The sequence below is a fragment of the Peromyscus maniculatus genome, chromosome 20, assembly GCF_049852395.1.
Source record: "Peromyscus maniculatus bairdii isolate BWxNUB_F1_BW_parent chromosome 20, HU_Pman_BW_mat_3.1, whole genome shotgun sequence".
Taxonomy (NCBI): Eukaryota; Metazoa; Chordata; class Mammalia; order Rodentia; family Cricetidae; genus Peromyscus; species Peromyscus maniculatus.
In genome coordinates, this window is record NC_134871.1 from 37,814,890 (window position 1) to 37,839,674 (window position 24,785).

Below are 24,785 nucleotides of genomic sequence, written 5' to 3' on the forward strand. Positions count from 1 at the left end.
TGAAGGGCCCTGATAATAGTGTCAAAACTGCTGGTATAGGCTGTGCCGGGTACTTGGCGAAATGTCACTGGATGTAAAAGTCAGCTTTGAGAAGGCATGGCAGAGATCACCAGATACAATGTCAAGGGCATCACAGCTGAGATCCTGTTCTGCCTTTCCGCTGGAGACATTCAGAACTCTCTAAAGCTACGAGCAGCATCTTCGGAATGAGTCACGGGGAGACTCACTAGAGAACGTTCACAGTACCCTCTCACAGGGAAACAAACACACAGGGGAGGTTCTCAGGAAGTGTCTGCCACACTGCAAGTCCAGCTCAAGTCTGTGGTGAAACTCAGTCATCCCCCCACCTTGTCTAGTTCCAGTTATACATGGTCAAACACAGCCTGAAAATTATACAAATAAAGAATTCAGAAATTTAAGCCACTTTTATTACAATATTATCATGATCAGTTTATTAGTAGTGATTGTTATTAATCTTCCTGTGTCAGATTTTATTTATTTATTTGTTAGTTAGTTAGTTAGTTAATTTTACATCCCGACCTCAGCCTCCTCTCCCTCCCTGCTCCTCCCCTTCACCCACCCCCAATCCACCCCTCCTCCTTACTCAGAAGGGGCAGGCCTCCCATGGGCTTCAGCAAAGCACAGCATATCAAACTGCCATAAAACCGTAAGTCATAAACTGCCATAAGTACAGCTCCCCTTGTACTCAGGCTGGGCAAGGCCATCCAGCATGAGGAATAGGTTCCCAAGAGCCAGTCAAAGCACCAGCCCTGCCCCCATGCTAGGAGTCCCACATAGAGACCAAGCTACACAACTGTCATATACATGCAGAGGGCCTAAATTGGCCCATGCAGGCTCCCTGGTTGTTGGTTCCTATGAGCCAGGCTAGTGGTTTCTGTGGGGTTTCCTGCCATGTTCCTGACCCCCCTGTTTCCTACAATCCCTCTTCCCTCTCCTCAGTAGGCCTCCCCAAGTGCAGTGCAATGTTTGGCCATGGGTCTCCTATGTCAGATTTCTAAATCAACCCTTATCATAGCCATCTATGTTAAGGGAAAAAAAATCATCATAGCTGTGATCAGTACAGAACAACAGCATGGGCAGAGCTCAGCACCATGCAAGATAGGTTTCAGGCATCTTCTGAGGGCCTTGCAAGGTATCCCATTTGGGTAATCACTGAGTCACATCATGCCGTAATTTGCCTTGTGTTAGTGAAAGCTGTGACCCCTATGGGTCAGCTCTGGGAGTGGGAACTGGGTAGAGATTGGGTAGTACCTGTCTCACCCTGCTACCTAGTCTCCTGTACTCTCAAGACTCTGTCAACGGTAACATTTCATTTCTTGACGTCTGCCAAGTCGCTCCTCAACCCCAGCAAATTAACATAATTCTCTCTATTTCATTTCCTTTGGAGACGAAAGCATTTTCAAAAGTGATGACACTGCACAGGAGAGAGCAGACCTTGGAAAGGGAAGCAGATGTTCATGGGGGGCGTGCACACTGTGCTCCAGCCTCCCCTGCACCAGGGCCCAACACCCCTGCATGCCGTGATGTGTTCTGGCAGAATACTACAGGCAGCCTTTGCAAAGAAGCCAAGCCTGACATGGCCTTTAAGGGGAGATATGAAGAAAAGGACCCACGTATCCTGGGGTCTGCAGCAGTCCCACTGGCCTCTCTGGGCCACCCTCCACTCTTCTTTACCCAATTCCCATCCCCAGGGCTGACCCACAGAGGTCACACAACAGACACCAGAGCCGTCTGGTTTCAAACTGGGTCTGGCCACTGGAGGCACCAACAGGATATAAAAGGCAAAAAAGAGAGTAGGGTGAATATTTATTCCTCCACTCCCTTGCTGCCAACTGATCACTGAGTAACTTCATCTCTAACCCCAACTTTAACAGGATCCCAGACCTTAGCACAACTGACTCCATGATGGAAGTACCATTGAGGCCAAAAAACTCAGCATGCCAACACCACCACCTGCCAAAATGAAAACAAAGGCCTAATCCATCAAAGTCCATAGTTCTGAGAAAGTCTCTAAATGTACTAACCTTGCTTTTTTGCTTCTGTAGTTCTGTTTCTGGCTAACTGTTCTTGTTAACTTAAGTATGTCAACCCAGAGCATGGTTTCTGTGCTTAAAAGCTCACGCTAAAAAAGGTTCAGGGCTACACTAGGATCTGGGACACTCATAGTAGTTGCTGGCCAGGCTAATAAAGACTTTCTATTGGTTTAAACCTGTGTCTAAGTAGTCTCCTCTGGTGAGACTACTTACTCCATCACATAATCCCATGGAGTCCTGAGATCTCTCAACCCTAGCCCTTTACCTATTTGAGTAACATGACCCAGTGGCTCCTCTAGCCCAGCCTCATCTGGAGCTTCACTACACACCCATCCACTTCTCCACAAAGGCAAGCTTTTCTACTACATGCCTCTAGTGATCTCAGGTCCTCAGGACCTGGACCATCTTTTCACATCCTGAGCTGCTAAGGACACTGATGTTGAAGCCCTAAACCAGCATGCTGGCTCCATGCTCTGACAGAAAGTATCCTCTTACTTACTCATAATTTTCAGTCTATCAAACTTGATCTTCAACCAAAATTAACTCATTCTTTCTATCAAACCTGTTTATCATCCCTAACATCGGAGATTGGCAAGGACGATGCCCCTGTCAACTCAAGCTCCCAGGCTAAGAACAACACAGCCTCCCATCTCCTTCCCTTAGCATCTCTAAAACAGGTCCGTTCTATCAATTTTCACTGCTGAATCAGACACCTCAGGATCCCACACCAGATCCTTGTGCCTACGGAGTGTTTGCTAGCTCCTTTGTAACCGAATTTCCACCACGTCCCTCTCCCATGCTCCCCACACCTCTTCACGCTCCAAGTATCTCCACACTTCAGAACCAGATCCTCAGCTGCAGGGCAACTCCACACCGTCCTTCCAGACCTCCTGCCATACCCTACCCACCATATTAGTACAATATCTATCCAATTCTCTGAGAACTTTATGGCAAGGGCCTCTCTTTAGTGAACAGCATGTAGTCATCAACTACCAGGTAGACACACAGCAGGCACTTGATGATTCTAGGTGACAACAGGGGTTCAAACCCTCCCATTCCACGTAGCCCCTGACCTATAAGCATGCATATCCACACATTCACTTTCAACTCTACTGAGTGTCCCCCACCCTTGCACAAAGGAAGCTGTGATAGTTACTCTTCATATTCTTCGTTGTTCACTTGGTTGAATCACACAGGAAACCAATCCACCACAACCACCACCACCACCACCACCACCTCTCCCTCTCGTGTGTGTGTGTGTGTGTGTGTGTGTGTGTGTGTGTGTGTGTGTGTGTGTGTGTGGTGTATGTTTCCAAAGAGGATTAATTAAGGAAGTAGGCCCACCCTGAATGTGAGCCCTTCTGTCTCACTGGCTTGGGACCTGTACTGAATAAAAAGGGGGAAAAGAGAAAAAGAGAGCTGAGCATCACCCCTGATCACTCAGCAACCTGATGTACCCGATGTGAGCTGGCAATTCATCAGGACACCATGACAGACCATACCCTTTCAAACTGAAGGAGAAATCAATCTTCCCCACCTTGAGCTGTTCTCCATAAGATGCTCTGTTACAGCAATGAGGTAACCAATACAGAAGGATGCTAGCTGCAACACTTCTTACGTGTGTTCCTCTTGCACAGATGTCTTCCAGCTCTTTGCTCGCCACCCCTCCACTGCCACTGTGCTCCTTGTTCCCAACTCTCCACACACAGAGGGAAGGATCTGCACCCACACTTTCTATCCTTGAACTCCCCACAGCAAGTCACTGAGTGCTCTGCATGTCACATGTCTTCCAGACCAGTGCATCACAGTTTGTAGACATTAGTTTATGTGCATTCTTATATAGTTAGCATTGCACTAGTATTCTAAAGTACCTATTCTAAATTGCCCCAGAACTAATTAAATCTCAGAATGCCCCAGAGAGTCAAATATTATCAGCCACATTAACGAAAGGCCCAGAACAGTTGTCAGAACAGCCGACTGATAAGGGATTATATTCTGGGACTCTGCCACCAATTTGTTCCACCCTGCTAATACAGCAGTTTAGGAAGCTTTGCAGGCTCACAATCATTCTTGCTAACCTGCTGAATATGCATCATTCTTTCCCTCTTCCCTCGGGCTTTCTCACACCTCCCTGTCTCTCTGTGATGAGGGAAGGACAGGTGAGTCCTGCTTCCAACAGCTTCCACAGAGAGATTTCTTCAATAAAAATGAACTGAGGGAGGGCAGGGGCCTCCGTGTAGCATGCTCCTTCCCCACATCACATACTCACTGAGTGGACCTCCCAGACTTCCCCTCAGGGTGTCCACGTCCTGCTTCACCTCTGGGTTCAGCACACACCATCAAGCAGCAAATGCCTATCGGCCACTTTCACTTTCTCCCTTCATGCCACAGCATGCTGGAGACTCACAGCCCACAAACTCCTCCTCCAGGAAACCTCCAAGATGTCGTCCTCGTCCGCATCAGCGGTATGGTCCTGCTCTCCACCCGTGCTTCACCCCTCCATTGTAGCATACGTGTCTATGTCCCTGTTCTGCTCTCCAGACACTCAGCTGCTCCAAGGGTTGGGTTTGTCTAACTCAAGTTTGGTCCCCAGAGTCTGCCTGGGCACCCAGCAGCGTGAGCTCAGGGTAAACCGAGGTGAGAATGTGTGTGCCGGGGGAGCTCACTGAGTGAACGACAGCAGACTTCCTCAACATCTTGGAAGAACCAGGCCCGGGCATTTGCTAAAGAGCTGTCAGCCCTGGGCCCTCCATTCCAGGACCACTCGGCCCTGAGAGATTGCCACAGGGACACAGAGCAGTCCTTCAAATCAGGCTTACAATGCACAGCAGTTGCATGAGTCAGCTCCAAAGGAAACTCCACTCCCCCAAATTCTGGAGCCTGTTCCCCTCTACCAAAGGAGGCACTTCATCATCTCTGTCAGAAGGGACAAATGGCTATTTGTGGTACCTATTAGTATACCAAATGCATGCTGGTCTTCAGGCTCACTGGGTATCACAACTACCTGTGGTTCTCCTCAGCCTTCCTCACCCCACCCCACCCTAAACTTCTCTAGCTCACTGGCTTCTCTTCCCCCAGCTCCTCCTCATTTCCACACAACCCTGACACTTAGGCCATGTGCACTCTCTCTCGTCTTCCTCTCTTGGTCTGCTCTCTCACGCCCTTCTCTCTTGGTAATCTCCTTCTCTTCCTCTCTTGCTCTCCTGTCCTCTCTCTTCTCATGGCCTAGTCCTGTCTGCTGGCCATGTTCAGTTTTCCACTTTCTCCCTCTGCTCTGGACTCTTCCAGAGGCTTCTGGATGCACTCTTCTTCATACCTACAATAAAAAGCTTCCCCTGCCCCATACTTTGGAGTGCCCATGTCCTCAGTCTATAATCTAGTGCTGAAACCCAGTCTATACACTTGCACCTCTGCTCAATAAAGCCTAATGACAGGAGCGGCAATACACCCACCCTAGTCCTGGCCTGTCCACACCGGGAGAGAGCAGGCAGTCCCCTGAAATCCAGACAGCAACCTGGTCACTGAGCTGCTCCTGCTGCCATGATCCAGCAGGCCTCCACTACTGAGAGCCCTCAGCCTGCGGCCGGTTCTGAGATACTGACAAAGCCTTCCTTTAAAAAGTGTTAGTACAGTCTTCTGGGGCAAGGTTCAGTGAGTGTCCCAGACCCCTGAAAAGGTGCCCAAGTATCATCTGCTCCCTAAAGATTCACAAGACACCAGCAACAGACCAGGAAGGTGGGATGCAATGTCAGCCCTGCTTCTCACTAGCCGGCACATCTATTGCCAGGCTAAAATATCAACAGGACTACAGACAGGTTTGAACTTGTGGGACCCCGGGACTGGCAGGGAGGAGAATAAAGGTCAGCAATGCAGGACGCTGCCTCCCAGAGGCTGTGATCCTCATAGCAAGAGATGGATCCTGGGAGTCTCAGAAACCTAGACTCAAGTCTTCCCTTCCTTATGCATTCTTCCTTCAGCCGGCCTCAGCAAAGTTCTCTAGCCTGGCAGACCCTCCATTTCTTAACCTGAGGGAGGAGAAGGCCCTTGCCTGGCATCCAGGGGCAGAAGGAAGCAGACACATCGTACCTAGCACAGCAGCTGGCCTAGGTGAGCATTTGAAGAAGGCAGCAGTACTGTAGAACCAGCTGCACACTTCCTAACCTCCCCCCACCCCCGACCTAGGTCTCTGGAATTGCACTCAAGTGTGGGAAGCTCAGGCCTCCATCACCTCTGGAACGTCCAGAAGTATGTAAACGGAAGCCTTCCCAGTCCGATCTTCCAGGCCCATGTCTAACCCCCTAAAGCTTCCCACGTGCTCACAGCTCTAGGTGTCCGATTCCCTCTTTCTCCGAGCAACACCGAGGATAAATGTGAACTTTGTGCAAAGCATCCCAAGTCTCTGAATAATAAGCACAGCCTGCGTACCCACCGACCCTCACCCTCACCAGCACTGCCTGTGCTGCAGGCACCCTACCCCTCAGGAAGACAAGAAAAGGACAAAATAGCTGGCTAAGGGCGCTGAGAGAACTCTGCAGGAGGCAAACACTGGAATAATCTGGGGGACAACTATTAGCAAGAAAGGCAAAGAGGAAGTGAGTGGCCTGGGACAAACAGCCCAGTCTCAGAACATGGTGAGACTGGCCAGGCTAAGCAATGGTGGGACATGGGAGAAACTTCAGCAAGAAGCACAGGCCCTCTGTGTTCTGCACCATCTAGGAAGGACAGGTTCTTAGATCCAGAAGGAGAACCACAAACACAGTGATTGGTCCAAAGTCAATGTGAACTCTACAGGGAGATGACAAAAGATGGGGGGGGGAGTGTCAAAGGTCAAGACTCCAGAACTTGCTGGAAGACCCGGTCAGCAGAACCAGGAGACTGGAAGGTGTGGAAGTGAGTGAAAAGAAGAGGCTATATGGTGAGTCTGGAGTTTCTACCAGTGAGGAGTGGTAATCCTGGAAGCATGGGCTAATAGCTGACCCGTGAGACATGAAAAACTGGGGTGAAGAATGAAAGAATGTACTATCTGTAGAGCCAACGGAAGCAGCTGTGGAGCACCAGGTGTCTGCATCAGGAACCTGGCCTTGCACAAGATCCAAGCAACAGAGAGAAGGATGCACGAGAGTGGAGAGAAGGCAGGGGCTTCTGGGCAGCCCAGACTGACCACAGGAAAGAGGAGGCTGGGGCTGAGTGCAGAAGAACCAGCACGGCCCCGTGATTTAGAGATGACCAGGAGCTGGCTGGTATGGGAGAGGGCAGATGTCCTAAAGAGAAGGCCTCAATGCTGTGTCCGTGCCCCACTGGTTTGGGGGCTGCTAGAGTTCCAGGACAACGGAAGGATGAGTGGTTATTCAGAGGGGAGGAGAAAGGAGCCCCTCACACGGGAGAACAGATGGTAGCTATGGAACACTCTGAGTGTACCACACAACAGCAGCTTCAGCCTTAGGAGGATTGGTACATCCAAAAGATAAACACTGAACACCTGATGCATGACATGGCCACCAAGCAAGCAAGCTGCCGGGTCTGCTTATGTCAAAGCCATCAGGATACTGAAGAAGAAAAAGGAAGAGGAAAATCTTTTGATTTAGTCCCTGGGGAAGCAGGCCCCAGCAGAAGAGAATTCCACCTACCACGCCATAGGCGTACGGTAAACAAGCTCAGAAACTGAGGGAACACAGAGAGGAGTGTGCACAGAGGAGAGAACCCAGAAGCTTCGGGAAGCCTAGGTCGAGCACAGGAAAGGGACACTGAGGCTGAGCCTTGTGACTTAGAAATGAGCAGGAGGTGGCTGGTATAGAAGAAGGCAGGTGTCCCAAGAAAAGGCCCTAATGTTATGTCAGTGCCCCCATTGGTTTGGGGGCTGCCAAGGGGGTAAAGCAGAGGGAGGAGAAGTGTAGCAGCCAGGCCTTAACTAACCAGGCAGGTAGTACAGAGTGAACAGTCGTGGGTGTGCTGTGGGGGCTACCTTCAAGGCAGGGTCTAGGTTGCTCCATGTTCTGGAAAGACACGGTTCATTCAGGGGGAGCAACCACATCAATAGAGGAGAGAGACACACTTGAACAACCCAACTCAAACTCTGAAAGAAAAGGGAACTCCGCTTCACCCTCTGACCTTTCTACATTTTTTGTCTATTTTACAATGCCTATAACAGGCTACAGCAGTATACGCATCTGAGCCAAAGCGCTTGACTAATCACCTCGTCGAATGAGATAGGCTGTTTGCCTAAGTTTTCTCCCTGTGAAATAGAAACAGAAACAGTAAACACCCCAAGAGCGTCTATGAAAAAGAAATGAACCGGTATTTGTAGAACACTAAATATAATAGCTGGGCCATAGTAGGGACTCTGTAAATGCTTATTAACTTTAAAATTACAGCCTATTGGTAAATAGGCTGTAATTTACCATAATATATCCTCAACATTTCTGCCAGCCACTGGTGTGCACAGAGCATGGAGGGACTGGGAGGCCAGACCTGGGCTCTTACCAGAGGCTGTGGAGATAATGACGGGACCCAATCCACAAGCACAACAGAGAATGGAGCATTCCACAGGAACAGTCAGCCTCCCATGGATAGTGACAGGATGTGGCGGCTGCGGAAGGCTTGAGACATCAGGATGGTGGGGAGAGGTACCAAGATAGATGCAGAGAGAAGCTCCCCAAGAAGTTAGATGAGAGATTCTCACTACACACTGCAGAGCCCTGGTTGCCTGGACAACAGCCAAACTGAAGCGGGGCCCAGCAGGATATTCATAGGACATTGCCTCACAGATAAAGATGAACTGTGGACATGAGTAGAAGCCCTGTGTGTGGTTTTAGTAATGGTTACCAAGCAAGCATTTCCTGTTCTCTTCCATACTGGGATCATGGCTGGACTACAGGCAATATAAGATTAGTTAAGGCCATGTGATCCCTCTTGGCTGATAAACTATGTGGGAAGAAATGATACTCCTAGACGATGAAAAAAAAAAAAAAAAAAACCTCCCATGGCTCTCTCTTCCCCTCTAGTTCAATGTCAAATTCAAGATGGTGGCTGCTCACTCTGGCTGGATCCACCAACCAGAAAGCAGTTGGTGACATCAGGGCTCCTGCCATCTGGGAAGCGCTGCTCAAGAGGTGTGGCCTGATCCACACCTATGGAGAGAATTAGGCACAGTTCTGTGATGGGCAGACGAGGAAGGGATTGGAGGAGACTGTGCAGGAACCGGGGGCAGGCAGCAGAGCTGAAGAAGCTGGATCACAGGGAACTTGAACTGTGTTGGGCCATAGCAACCATGTCACTTTTGCTCTCAGACTGAAACATTCCATCCTCCAGGGAAGCTCCTTAAGTCAGAAAATACACAACTCAAAACAGCTTCAGGAAGTCCCTGAAATTGAGCAGATTCAATAGCAACCCCTCCCCCCCCCGCTTCCAAGAGGAAACAATAAAGACTGCTGGGAGTCACTCTTGGACAAGCCAAGGTACAAAGAAGACTCTCAGCAAGCCCATTTGCCAATGGTTCTCAACCTTCCTGATGCTGTGACCCTTTAATATAGTTCCTCATGTTTTGGTGACCCCCAACTATTTTCATTGCTACTTCATAACTGTAATGTTGCTACTGTTCTGAATCTCAATGTACCTATCTGTGTTTTCCGATGGTCTCAGGGGTCCCCTGTGAAAGTATCACTCGACCTCAAAGAGGTCGAGACCCATAGGTTGAGAAACCAACCTGGAAGAGGTTTAGACCAACTGAGCCACCTGGAAAGGACACTCTTCAACCTGTTGAGCTGCCTGCAGGCTGTGAAGTGAGCTCCAAATTCCCTACTTTTATGAGTTGGGCTTTGGTGATACAGCTGTCTTTGAGTCATTTCTGCTCCTGTGAATAATCCCAATAAAACTCAATGGTTCACCAAGTGGACTTTGTTGGTATCTGTCACTATGGTCTGCCATGGGCTCCCCATCTAGGGTGAGTAGATGTACGTGTGTCCCTAGGAACGTCTGTCACACAACACACAGCCTCACTCCAAGTGTACGTAAGGCTGAGCTCAGCTCGATGCCTACCAGTGTCTGTTCCCTGAGTAGTGAAGAGAAAACAAAAATCACAAATAGGCTGCAAAAAGAAACAGCCAGCAGCAACAGGCATCTTCCCAAGGAGAGAGGTGTGGCCCTCAGCAGGCTGCTGCACACATACATACCCTCTCCATTTGCAAACTCTCAACTGCAGCTCATAACCCTCTTCATCAGGTCACCAGCAGCTGTCACAATCACAGCAGAAGGCACAGAGTTGAGGTACAGCTCAGAACTCCAAGGAGAACACACGGGGTCTTTGGGATGACCTGGAAACCACGATGTGTTCTTACATGGGAGACAGCTAACGTGAGCAATGGGGGATTTTGCAATTCTCTTTGCAGGGAATGACCTCAGAAATAACCAACTTCGGAGGCTCAGAAGCCACTTTCACAAACTTGACATATTGATTTCTGTAGGCTGAAAAATGTTTTTCAAAAACACCAGCTGTTTCTCATAACAACAGGGGGAAACCATTTCTTTTCCCAGTTCCTCTTACTATTGAAATGCAGAATAAAATAAATAAATGTTGAATACATATCCAAAATGTTATTTTAACTTGCCAGGGTTCAGAGGAGAAGGGGGGTGGGGAAAGGGCCCACTTACTTTGTTTTTTTCTAATTGTTTTAACAAGCTGTGGAGTCAAGGTCAATTTCTGAAATGTCACAGAAGTGCTCTTTACAGTGAATGTACTGGAAGAATTACGTGACTGTTTTCCAATTGCGGTGTTGTGCTTGGCAGACAGGGGAGCACGGTGAAGCGGGAGGAGCGCAGCCCCAGGCAGCCGGGCATAAGGACACTTCTACATATCTGAGAGGCGTCCACGGAGACCAGGGAGGGAGAAAACCAACCAGGCCTCTACCTTCCCATGAGGTATCGGTGAAATTAAAGTCCTTTGAGGTCACCTGGATCAATGAAGGATGAAGCTATTTTCCACACGGCTTATTACTGTGTACACTGATAATCCTGTTAGGAGGACCGTGCCTGCCTGCCTTGCTGCAGTCACTGTCTAATTATCACGGAGTGGACTGCAAACAGCGGGAAGCATGCAGAGGGACTTTCATTTCTTCCCAAGGTGGATGGAACTCTCCCTGCCAGAGGCACGCGGAAGGAATGGGCTCTGCATCCCTGAGGCAGAGATAACACTGATTTGTAAGGAAAGAGTGTGGGAGCACAAGGCACAACCAGGAAGAAACGATCTTGCTCCTCACCTCTCCCCAAAAGAATGGGGGACTCTGGATAAACACCATGGCTAGGCTTAAATTCCTCAGTGACTAAATAAGGAACGGAATTTAAACACAAGGTTGTTTTGTTTTGGTTTTTGGGTTTTTTTTTTTTCATTCTTACAGGATCACATACTGTGTTGTTCAATTTACACAGCATTCTCAAAATGACAAAATCACAGACTTGGAGACCAGATCAGTGGACGCCTGTTGGGAGTACAGTGTAAAGGGGCAGCAACAGGTGAGCTCTGAGGGAACAGCGCAATTCTGCCACCTACTGGCAGAACGGCTGATAAATCTATATGGGCGACAAGTGACCTGAACCACACCAGCACACTCAGAATCTGAATACTAGTTTTGTGTGAGGGTATGGGGACAATGGGGCCATTGTGCACTGTCTTTGTAACTCCAAAGCACAATGTTTATTTGTATGGGTTTTTCAGACTTTGAACTGCAAGACCCTTGTCTTCTCTGCAGGTCTTATATTTTAATCTATTTTATTAACTAACATTTATTAAGAATTCCTTGACATGAATATATTGATCATGTGTGTATGTGTGTGCCTTACTTCCCAAGCTATGCAGAAATATAATTTCTAAATTATAATAATTTCCAAATATATGGATTGAATGAAAGCACATGATTAACTGTATTTGAGGGCATGATGACAGCTTTCTAAGTTAACAATAAAAAAGGGCAAGGAATTTAAAACAACAAAGAAATGCAAGAGACTTCAAAGGGTAAATGACAATCTGTAGGGACTATTTTAAGCACACAGTACAGTCCAGAGGCACAGTGAGTTAACGATCTGAATGATGACTACCCCAACCATATACAAACACAAATAGCCAGTTACCTAACCATACACAGAAAGAACCCATTAGTGATGAAAGAGCTGCAAATTAAAGGTGTTAGAGCATGCTTTGCATGAGAGATCAAAGGGATAACAATTTACACAATGGAGGACAAAGAGGGCAAAGGAGACTGCAGCCTGAGCTGGAGAGGAGCTGGGACCTGCACTCACAGCTCAGTCTGACCATACCTGAATGTGCTGAAATGTAAAATATTCCCTCTCTACCCAAAATTATGTGATGAGGCATTTACTTAAGTCAATAATGGCATGAAAAGACTAGTGATAAAATTGCATGTTGAAGACTGTTTTGAAAGCCAGGCGGTGGTGGCTCACACCTTTAATCCCAGCACTTGGGAGGCAGAGCCAGGCGGATCTCTGTGAGTTGGAGGTTAGCCAGGGCTACAGAGTTGAGTTCTAGGACAGGCTCCAAAACTACACAGATGAACCCTGTCTCAAAAAAACAAATTATAAACAAACAAACAAATAAATAAATAAATAAACAAATAAATAAATAAATAAATAAATAAATAAATAAATAAATAAATAAATAAATAAATAAATAAATAAAAGGACTATTTTGAAATGATCCTAACACCCACACCTACGAAGAGATGTTGTATGGTATTTAAAAATGACAACCGTTGGCATTTGCTCATTGTTTGGGGTTAGAACACCTGGCAAAACAGACACAAGAACCAGTCAGGCTGTGAATCAATCTTTTTCAAGCTGGGAGTGGTGGCATATTCCTTTTATTCCAGCACTACAGAGGCTGAGGCAGGCAGATCTCTTGGAGTTCAAGGGCAGCCTTGTCTACATATCAAGCTCCAGGCCAGTCAGGGCTATCATCAAGGTCATCAATCTTCTCTTAAGGCAAAAGAACAACGCCTTCCTCTGGAGGTTTAGAACTAAATGAGGCATTCTCTATGAAACTCTGAGAACATCCTCTGCAACCTGAGAGGTATTAGAAAACAGTTTGTATAATAATTTAAAAAAAATACAGTCTTAAAAAGTATACCTGGGAACATAGTTTTTTATAAGCTCACTTAACATACACACACATACACATTTTAACAGAATTATGCCACACAAGGTGATAATGCTCCCCTAGGAGCCGTAGAGCACCTAACAAATACCCCAGAGCCAGACAAGGGAAACCTCACTTCATGTTGTCGGTTAGGGGTCCGAGAGACCCTCTCCAAACAATAGAGGGTGCCTGCCATTGCCTTTGGCTGCCTCTCAGAACTTAAAGGTAAGTCCCTATAGATGAAGATCTCACATACTTCAGACACTGGACTTGGAGGAACAGAGCTGGATCTGACCTGGAATCCTCCCTCCTGAGGACTGGTTCTCATATTATCAGAAGGAGCTACACAAGTTGCCGAGGAAGAAAAAAAAATCAACAGTTCTACCCAGATGTTAAACCTATGCACCACAACAATGGCTGGTCTAACAAATGTTCCAATAGTGCAATAGAGGCACCTGGATCTTGGTAATAACCCACAGCTGTCTAATTGGACTTAGCGCTATTCAATAAGAGGAAATGCTTGATACTGTATACCTGGCCCATTATCCCTGGCTGGAGAGGTCACAGACTCTAGAGGAGAACAACTACCACTTCCCTAAATCAATATGGCTTCTAACTATATTCTAAACACTAATCTTTATACCATAGACAAGTGTGGCTATCACCCCTCTTCAAAGAAGCCTCATTTTGCAGCAGTTGGAGGCTACCATAGAGATAGAGAACTGATCAAAATGCAGAGTTGTAGGGAGCCGCCATTCTAAGATGGCGCTGGCTTCCTGGTAGCCTAGCTGTAAACAACTCCATATTTGGCTATGATGCACAAGTATGGTAATTGGCCTTATGTCCTCAGCCTATCCCGTGGCTCCCCGTGCTAGCATTCTGGCGGGACCCAATCACAGTACGGCACATTTGCCTGATTCCCTTTATAAGCAGCTGTAGTTTAGTCCTCAGGGCCCCTCACCTCCCGCTCTTCCTTAATCAAGAGGCGCTCCAATAAAGTGTGTTCTGAGAAGAATCCTCGCATGGTGGTCGTTCTTCCTCGCTGGTCGAGGAGCGCGCCGCACAGAGTAAGTAAATGTAGAGTAGTATAAGGTGCTTACCCTCAGAGTTGATATTTACAGTACAAATGTAGGAGGAAAATACTGTAAGAGTCAAAGGGCCAGGATGCCTGCTGCAAGATAGTATCTTCTAGACATGATAGGGATGCTGCACCATGAAATCTCAAAAATATGGCTGCCTAAAAAGACATGCATAACATCCATACTAGTTGATGTGCCAAGGCCTCACTCCTAGATAAAGAACTACAGGCAGTCAAGGGCTACTAAAAGAGAGAGGATCAACTTTCTCCAGGGACCTTCTCCCAATAGGTTATCCAATCTCAAGTGATCTGCCCTACACCCATGAATATATGAGTAACACTAAATGAACTTGATAAGTAACACACATACACACACACACACACATACCGCGAATGTAATCTATGAATACCACAAATGTGATTAATATAATGAGTGTAACTAATGAATATCATGAGTGTAATTTGAAAAAAAAAAAGAATTTTTTTAAACCACAGGCATGGTAGCACACTCTTGCAATCTCAGCACTAGAAGGCCAAGACAAGCAGATACCTGGGGCTTACTGGCCAGGCAGCTCAAAAGCCACTGAGTCAAGTAGACAGGAACCAAGGAACAATAACTGAGGATACCTTTGGCCTGTGCATGCTATCCTCACACACGTAACATATGCACACAAAAAGACAACAGAACTTATAACACCCGATGGTGCTCCCAGACAGTTTGGGACCATAAGTTGGTAGGAGCTATCTGTGGAGAAATGTAGTAGCACATACTTTCTGACTAGGCAGATCTGTGGCCAGGAATTTAACCACATGCACAGATAAATACTTGAGATTTTACTAAGTCCTTGTTTATAATTACACACAAGAAAAAATAATAACACAGATTGTCACCAACTGTGCCATGACTGACCTCAACACTGGAACATGGACACCATGGAAGATAATGCCACAATGCCACATAACAAGGTCATCTGGAGTGGAAAAAGATGAAGAACTAACATGAAGAGATAGATTTTATGCCAGCTTGATGAGAATACACTACTTTGCCTCAAAATTAAACCTAGATCTGGGAGGCAGGAAGGAAAATTCAGTACCACAAAAGAGTTGAAATCCCTAACACCAGGCATCTTCAGAAAGGTCAGAGGCATCTCAGCCATGACAGGAGAAGGCTGTGGAGAAACAGCAACCAGAACCCAATGGCAGAGAACCAGTCTGTAGAGGGACCAGGCAGAAATCAGAAAGGCTGTCTTAGTGGCCAGAGCTGCTGAAGAGGCAACAAGTATTAAGAAGGATGCGAGAGGAGAGGAGGGGTAGGTGTGTGTGCATGTGTCTGTACATACCTGCATGTGGGTGTAAAAGAGACAGTGAGACAGAAAAGCAGAGACACAGAGAACAGTAACGCCCATAACCCACATCAATGAATTACAGAGCCAGGGCTGTCTGGGTTTCAGGGTCAGAGACAGTATGGCCTGATCCTAAGCAACTGCTCTCTAAAACCCATCTTCAATTTTCCAAAAGGACTTTTGTTTCCAAGGTGAGATACAGACCCCCACTGAAATCTCACACCTCTCACACTGTGGGACAGCTGCCAGCCCACGGCCATGTCAGGATTCTGTTAGCACACGAAGTAGCAAGGGTCACATGATCACCTTTACAGCTCTTTAGGAGATTGGAAGCATGTCTTAATCAGCTGCCACAGATGCTGGCAGTGAGCCTCGGCCACCCACCTGGACGCTTGTTAAGTATAAATTGATGAATTACTTAATAATTCATCCAATCTGTGCTGGGATTTTGCATACCAACCATCCTGCTTCATCACTGGGAGACATTTACAGTAAATAAATTAAGAACAGCCATTCAGAGGATGGCCTGGGGTCAAAGGCCAGGTGCTCTTGTTACCTAACAGACACCAGGCACATGTCTTCTCTTTTCAGTGTCCAAGTGAACAGCTAGGGTGGCCCAAGTGCTGTGGCCACCTGGATACACCAGCTAACGGAGCAGTTAATGAAGACTGGATCTTCCAATACAGCAAGTGCTATGCCAAGCTCTGTGGAAGCCCTGTCTTCCATAACACTCAAGGCCCTCACATAAAATAGCAGTTTTCATTCCTGTGTTACAGGTGAAGAAACTGAAGCTAAAGCCGGCTAGCAAGGCTGGAACCGATTCAAACCCTGACCACAGGCTGGGCTCCCACGGGGCACGCTTTGCACAGCCCTGCCCACCAAGAACTCCCTCACTCTGGTGAGTCTTGAAGAGAGAAAGGAGGGCAAGGCCCAGGCACCCTTGATGTAGTACTGCATCTCCTTCCAGAAGGTCATCTATGGATCTGCAATGCTGCAGCCACTTCGCGCCATGCTTGTGGTCACCCTCAGGCCCTCTCAAAGTGCTTCAGTGTTGCACTCTAGCCAGGAACACAGCCAGAGGAAGTACATGATGTTTCTTCTTCAAGAACGCCCACCACAGTCTAGGCACCAGTCACCAGTGACCAACCAGCCTGCCACCCTTGACTCTATCCATCCACTTCAATGTCCCCCGACCCACACTCAAGCTTTATTATCTCACATTGGAATGGCTGCTCTTGATGACTGCCCTTCAACATTTTGCTTCCAACACATGAACTCACCAAGGTGGAGAGAGAGCTTGACCACTGATGCAGTCAGTCCCCACAGCTCCTCTCCCATCAAGCACCTCGGACCAGTGGGTCTCACCTGCTGCATGACATCTTCACCTCCAGGGCTATTCTCAGGAACAGTAAACAGCCCTCTTGAACCAGGCGGAGAGACCTGCGCAGGCACACATTACTTCCAAGCAACAAGCCTGAAAGCGGGTATTGGCTGGTACCGCTCTTGATGAGAACCTGGCATGCAGCACTAACCTGCATCTGCTTCCTCCTCACCCAGATTCAGCACAATGATGCAGATGTGCTTGCGCAGCTGGCGTGTGTTGGAGAACTTCCGACAGCACTTGCTACACTCCAAGCTGCTGGGCGCCAGGTCACTCCCTTCCTCCGGGGCCAGGGGACCGTCCTCACTGGGGCTCACGAGGCTCTCGACTACCTCCTCTTCAGGGCTGGGCTTCTTCGTGGAACCCTTAGGCCTGCCTCGCTTCCTCTTCATAACCAAAAACTCTGTAAAAGAAACAACAGGGCAGGAGGCAGTCACGTGAGGAGGCAGAGCAGGGCAGTTACTCGACTTCTTTGTCTAAGTATGGTCATGTTCTGTGTTTTATTAAAAATGAAAAGTCTGAGGTGGTTCCCCAAATTACCAACTGCAAATATCTTTAATGCTAATGCTACTGCATCTACTACTAATGGTAATTGATTTTGCAATATCCTGTGTCATGACTACCAACTGGTCAGAACCTTTGCACACACTCCTTCAATAAAGCTGGAAGGGGGCACAAGTTCATGCTGTGGCGATGGCTGGCAGTATACAAATCCTGCCCCTTATTAATCCTCACTTCCACTTAAATCCATTGCTCAGAAAGTGCTCCAGGACTCCTTTGCAAATGGTTTTCAGGAACTGCTGAGAGTATCACATTCCTAATGGGTTACACAACTATTCTGATTGTGTCAAAGACTCAAACTGGGTAAAAAGGAGGGGAAAAAGCTCTTACAATGTAAAGCCACAAATCAGAGGGCGAACAAGAATAGTTGCATTTTTCAAGTTGCCTAGTGACCTAGGGATTTTTAAACAGCATGATCAGAACTGTTTCCGAGTGAGTTCCAAACCACATTACAACAGCATTCTCATCCATTGGTGCTCATCATGAAAATACCTCCAGAATGAAGGTGGGATTAAGCAGGAGCAGTGGGCAGAACTGCACATACAGTCATGTGAACTGGGACTGATGTAGTTGTATGGATTGTGATATGCCTGGGAGGGACCCTAAGACGGTCTAAGCAGGGGTATGGCCCCAGCTTGGCAACACCCCAATGCCAGAGCTGGCACTGGACAACCCCTCAGGGTTGAGAGGAAGTATCCAAAGGCTTGGCCCCATCTTAAGTGAAGGCTTGGCTGTAGAATGAGCAAGACTCTTCCTGCTCTTTAAAGAGGTGAGGCTCACATAGGAAACACCAGCCACTCTATTCAGGGCTAGCACTGTGGGACCCTTTAATTATGAGGTCCCCCAAGGCACACAAGGCAGGGAGATAAGAACACAGTCTGCAGGGCAGAGCAGCAGGACTGGGGTTCTCTGGCCAACACAACCCACCTCAATGCAGGCTCCTCAAGCATTCAGAGACACGGGAGGGTAGGGATGGGCAAAATAGGACAGGAAAGTTCCTGAGAAGGGAGCACCCTAAGGGATGGAACCTCTGCAGAACTACAATGCCAAGCACAGGTCAGCACTGCCTGGGGATCTAGGCCACAGCCTTCTCTGGCCTGGGTAGGCGGCACTATTTCAGACTTTGCTCCATCTCACTAGGGCATCTCGGGTGGGTAAAAATGGGGAGAAATGGTGCTTACAGACATGAAAACACACTAAGGAACCAGACAAAGTGTTCTTTGGTCCCTTTGCCAGGATCAGATACCACCAAGGACAGAGGCTGGGTTCCAGGAGGCACTGAAGTCGCTGGGCACTGAAGGTTCAAGGAAGGAATCCAGGAATGGAATAGGAACAAAGCCTTTACGTCTAAGTCTTGAAAACTTCCTAGTACTATTCTCTAGAGCAACAAATGCAACCTGAAGGAGCCATGACTAATATCCAAGAAGCAGCCTCAGCAGAATCTACCGAACACCCACTTCACCGCCCTCAGCTGAGCTGCACAACCCAACACACGGCAGCTGACTGAAGTCTGCGGCCCAGCTCTAAGCCCGTGGGGAGCGATGCCCTGCCGTGCGGACAGAAGCTGCTCTCTGGATGCTCTGAGCGTGAAGCTGTGTAGTCAAGATGAATTTCACCTACAGAGAGGTCTGGTCCTTGCCCTGGGGGACCTTCAGGACCTGATAGGTGCGTCTGTGTCTGCCTGAAGGCTTTGGCCTAGGTGACATGTGATGGGAACTTTGCAACGTGACATAGCACCTCTGACCTCCAGAGGGACCAGAGGGGAAGGGATCGGAAGCCCCAGGAGGGTGGAGATCACACATGGGCAGTATGTCTTCCAGAACCCGGCAACAGCTGTGTGCAGTGAAAGCTGGAGAGACTCCCTGGGTCGAGCTTGATCTCATCATACACAAAGGATGGGAGGAAGTGTTGACATCCAGTACTGTGTGGGAAACACAAAGCTCCACAGAAAACCATCCTAGTCCCAGCTACAGTCATACATGTAGGACTTAGCTGAGTTCTGGAAGTTCCTCTAGCAAATTACTGAACCTGAAGAAGACCACAACAATCCTCCAAATTGCAGCTAGCCATTCAAAGAGGATGATCCTTGTGGCTAGCGTCTTGTGGAGAACTGTGCCCTTGCCTGAAGGCCTGGGAAACTCAGTGTAAAGGGTGCCCTCTGCTTTGTCCAGAGCTGTACTGTGCTGGGCTGGGCTGGGCTGATGACACACAGTGGTAGCCCAGCACAGTGAGCAGCAGGGCAAACTGTCCGTGAATCTCTGCCAATAAACTGGGGGCTCTCTGCAGCAAGAGTTCTCCCGTTTATGCTTTATATCCCTTAGCACCTAACCCAGTGGCCTGACCCCACAAAGCCAGACGAAGTAAACTAATGAGCAGTGTGGAATCCGGTGGTTAAGGAAGAAATAAAATCAGCCCCGAAAGCTTCCAACACAACAGCGACAAAACTAATCTTCCATCCCCTACATCCATAATTCAGATCCTCGAAACCAATTAGTTAGCAAAAAATGAAATATTCATAAATGATCTTGGAATAATTTAAGTTCTGAAAACAAGTTGCTGCTGTCAACTACCCACATTTCATGAAGAGCTGAGAATTCTGGGACTGGGAGGAAAACTAGGCAGCCTCAAGTCAAAGCATCAGGACAGGCAGGGCTAGGCTTCCTCCTCTGCTCCTCCCTGAATCCCTTACCTCAGTCTGTCACTGAGCTCTGGCCATTTGTCAAGTCTGTCTAGCAAGCACTCTTTCCGGTCTCAGACAACTCTGTCCACTCCTGTCTATACAAGCCTTCTCTTCTAGGGTTTTTCTGCCACTAGCCCTTACCTCTTCATCATTTCCTGGCTCTGGAATGGATAAATCTGCCCCACAATCCTCAGGCAAGGTATTGGGGAACACTGTGCACCAGGCCTGATGTATCTTTTGTCTTCTCAGAAGTGAAGCAGCTCTGATGGGTCACACTATCCAAACCCTCCTAAGATTGGGGCTGTCACCATCCCTCACAAAAGGAGGGCTGGTAAGGGCCATCAACCCTGTCTTAAGATTCTGGCCTCCCATCCTACACCAGCCTCCCAATGCACACGTCTCAGGAGGTACTAAAGTCCGAGGAAGGCAGCAGGTCAGGAGAAGGGTAGGCTCCGTCTACGCAACTGTAAGGAGGTTGTCACCCATGCAATGGGGGCACTTTTTGGTGAAGCAGCTGTTTTTACGTCATACATGCTCCTATAAGTAATCCTTCCTTTGAGCTCCTGTAAGTGAGCCCAATAAACTCACTGGGTCACCAAGACAGACCTGGATGAAATCAATTCTCTGGTCTGTCATGATTGCTCAATTTGGGGGAAACAGACATTGTTCATGTCTCCCTTGGAAAAATAACACAATTCCAGGCTTTCTCTAAGCCCTTTAGCACATGGTCCAAACACACACACACACACACAGAGAGAGGGAGGAAGGGAGGGAGGGAGGGAGGGAGGGAGGGAGGGAGAGAGAGAGAGAGAGAGAGAGAGAGAGAGAGAGAGAGAGAGAGAGAGAGAGAACAAAGCTCCACTCTCCTCTGCTTCCCCTTACACCATCCAGTACAGTTGCTCAGTTTACTGAACATGCACATACATCTTGCCTTCTTCCCCTCACCTATGTTCACTTCCTTCCCTGCAGGTCAGACCCAAATGCACATCCTAGAATATGGTCCAGTCCAAATCTTAGCACCACCTCCTTGATGCTGCCAACAGCTACTGAGGCAGGACCAGCCATGTCCTCACTTGACTTGCGTCCCACCCATACACACACACACACACACACACACACACACACACACACACACACACACACACACACGGAATGTGCACTCAACCACCACTTTGTATATCTTTTTTTTTTTTTAAAGGATCTTCTTTTTTTTTTTTTTTAAGATTTATTTAGTACATATACAGTGTTCTGCCTGCATGTATCCCTGCAGGCCAGATGAGGGCACCAGTTGTCATTACAGATGGTTGTGAGCCACTATATGGTTGCTGGGAATTGAACTCAGGACCTTTACAAGAACAGCCAGTGCTCTTAACCCCTGAGCCATCTCTCCAGCCCCACTTTGTATATCTTTTTCCTCTCCTAATATAAACCCTGATGCTTGAGCTATCTTTTAATTCCTGGGTCTCACTGGATCTTAAACAGAACTGGAGAGAAGTAAGCAGGTAAGGAAAAAATGATCACTGTATGATGTTAGCAGAAGAGGCTTTTGGAGAATGAGCTGTGTCTTCTGTTCTAAGTTGCCAACAAAAGAAAGGGGCAGAGAGAGCCCTTGAAGTCAACTCTCTTTGTCATTAAATCACCCTTGGAGATTCAAAGCCAAAACCCTGTCAAAGAACAGAAAGAATCAAGTGGAGGTTTTTACATTCAACCAAAAAAAAAAAAAAAAGCCCAACAAAATAAAAAATTTAATAATGTAAACCTTTTCTTTGTACATCACTCATTTGTGAGGCTCTTTCCCAGTTATTATCTCATCTTATTGTTATAAAAACTTTGTGAGATGTGTACACCAAACATAATTCACTCTGTAGGAAACAAACAAAAGACCCAGAGGTTCCCAAGGCTTGGCACTTTTTCCAGAGCCATTTGCTGAGCATGCAGGGCTCGAATATGGGTGTCCTTATTCTCTACCACAGACCTTCCTGCTGAAGCCCCTCAGCGCTGGCTAATGATGGTCAGCTGTAAACATCTGGATGGAGCCAGTGTGCAGAGCAGAGAAAAATGTCTTTGAGTTGGACGGCCCTGGATTCAATCCTCTCTCCCGCTCAAGTTTCTAAGCACAGAACAGTCTCTACTTTCCGGAGCCCCTGTTATAAATGTGGCCACTGCCACAGCGGGCAGTGTACTCAAGAATGACTGACAGGAAGGCAACTGTTTGTTATTCCACCATAGCCTTACCATTCTGAGGTGCCATAGCCCAGTGAAGAAATTACTACCTTCCCACCCAGGCCATCATTCAGTCACATGACTCCTAAATGTGCATGCATTCCTGTTCACTCTGACTCAATGTATGCTCTTCCTTGATTTTGATGTTTTAAAATAGCTCACACACCAGGAAACCAATGTAGAATTAAGGTCACACTGATTTTATTGTGGCTGCACCACAGATAACCAGCTTCCCAGCACTCTTTCATGGCAGCTTGGTCTCCAGTTACAACAGCTCCAGATCTTGGAAAATCTGGAAAGACTAACATTGTAGGACGCTGACAGTCAATCTTCCTGACATTTATTTCCAAAGCCCAGGAAGCAATAGAGGAGACAATGAATTATTTATCAGAACCCAGGCAGTGTAAGCCTTTTAGGTGTCTGAACAATGCCATACCCCTCTGTGGGGAAAGACTGCATCCTGTTCTACAGCACAACTGAGGCTCCAGAGGCCAAAGGCCAAAGCTGTTCTCTCCCCGTAGTTTTATCCGCTGTGCCGTGGAAATGACAGCCATAGTTAATGATGCTGATGCACGTACACCACAGGCACCATGCCGAGCACTTTGCAGGCGCTCCTTCATCCAATCCCCAGCTCTTCATCAGCACTATCCCAATTCCAGCCAAGAACGCCCAGACAAGGTGGAGAGATGGTGCAGTGGTTAAGAGCATTCATTTGCAACTTCTTACAGGGAACCCAAGTCTGTTCCCTAGCACCCCCCACATCACGTGGCTCACAACAACTTATAACTCTAGTTCCATGGGATCTGATGGCCTTTTCTGGCTTCTGCTGGTACCAGCACACATGTGGTGTACAGATATACATACAAGCAATCTCGCACACATTAATGACAAAACAGATAACATTCATGGGTTTAAAAAAAAAAAGAACATGGACACTTATTAACAACATGTTAACTTGTTAACAATAATTGGTTAATATGACCCAAGGTCACAGAACTAGTCAGTGGCAAAGGTAAGATTTGAACAGAACCGTCTTAGTCAGTGAATTTCACAACCATGTTAGAACAAAACACTTGCACATCATTCAAAATGGCCTTATCTGGTTAAAATGTCCAGAAGAGATGACAAAACAGGTCTAAAATTTTTTACATCAACTTCCCTAGAAAACCTCCTTTTACCCTCAAGCCAGAGCACAGAACACCCGCCCCCTGAGCGGACCAGGCTTAGCACCCCAAAAGCTTTCAGCCACTGCATTCACAGTACCTCTCCTCATCCACCAGCGAGGCACAGCTGACAGACACGGCACCTGGGAGCCCTCAGCACCAATCAGAGCCTCCAGGCACAAAGCAGACCCACGGCCAACGGGGAGTGGATGCAGAAGTAGAGAGGAAGGAAAGGATGAAAAGGAAAAGGAAAAGGAGAGCCTAATGGGGGTCTCCAAAGGAGGAGAAAAGGAAACAGCCTAAACAGGGCTCTTGGAAGACCTGTAAATTCTTCATCATTAAATGAGCACAATGACCCAGCTCTCTCTCCATGCACACAAACACCAACACACGTGTGTGTGTGTGTGTGTGTGTGTGTGCACACACAACAAACCATATATCACAGTCATGCTCACACACATGCACACACACACACACACACACACACACACACACACACACACACACACCACGGAGAATGAACTTGATCCACTTGTCAATTTTGTTTTCTGGATCACAGCTTGGATCACAGCCAGAGACTTGATTTGCAGGAGGGAGAAAGTGAAAGGTCATTCTGCACACCACATCCTCTGTGAGCAAAGAAGATTAAAGGGCTATCAAATAAACCAAAGGATTTAGGAACCTTCATGTTATAAAGGGAGAGAAAAACAATAAATCAATTACTACTCAGTTAAAATTTTAATTAAACTAGTTCAAGTATCTCTCAAGTTAAAATGAATTGTGAAGGTTAAACCTGAGTGGAAGACATTAGAGAGAAACTAAGGCTGGACAAGCTTCCGACTTTTCGGACCTTCACAAAGAGAAACAGAACACGGGGCCCCTAATGAAAGACTGGAAGACATTTTCTCATTGTAAGATCCTGGTTTTAATTAAAGCCTTAGAAAATACTTTTTAAAATTAAACTATACAAGCACTTAATCTTCTACTAGATACAAAAGAAAAGGACAAAATGTAGCAGAGAGTAATTGAAGTCAAAAGTAAATTATATATATATATATATATGCATATACATACATGAAATGACACAGAAAAGCAGCTCAGTGGTAAGACTCTCCGCCTGTGCTGCTGACCTTCCTCAGCACAACCAAGTTTCACTTTTCAT

At 47.2% G+C, this 24,785-nt stretch overlaps 1 protein-coding gene across 5 annotated transcripts in view; it reads right to left on the reverse strand.

Annotated features, from left to right (window-relative positions):
• The window catches only part of Zfat (zinc finger and AT-hook domain containing), a 262,439-nt gene that overhangs the window by 114,531 nt on the left and 123,123 nt on the right, over positions 1 to 24,785 (reverse strand). For all 5 annotated transcript variants that reach the window (XM_076556010.1, XM_076556009.1, XM_076556007.1 and 2 more), the window contains one exon: positions 17,148 to 17,399. In XM_076556010.1, the coding sequence (XP_076412125.1) occupies positions 17,148 to 17,399 (252 nt within the window). The remainder of the gene's footprint in view (positions 1 to 17,147; positions 17,400 to 24,785) is intronic.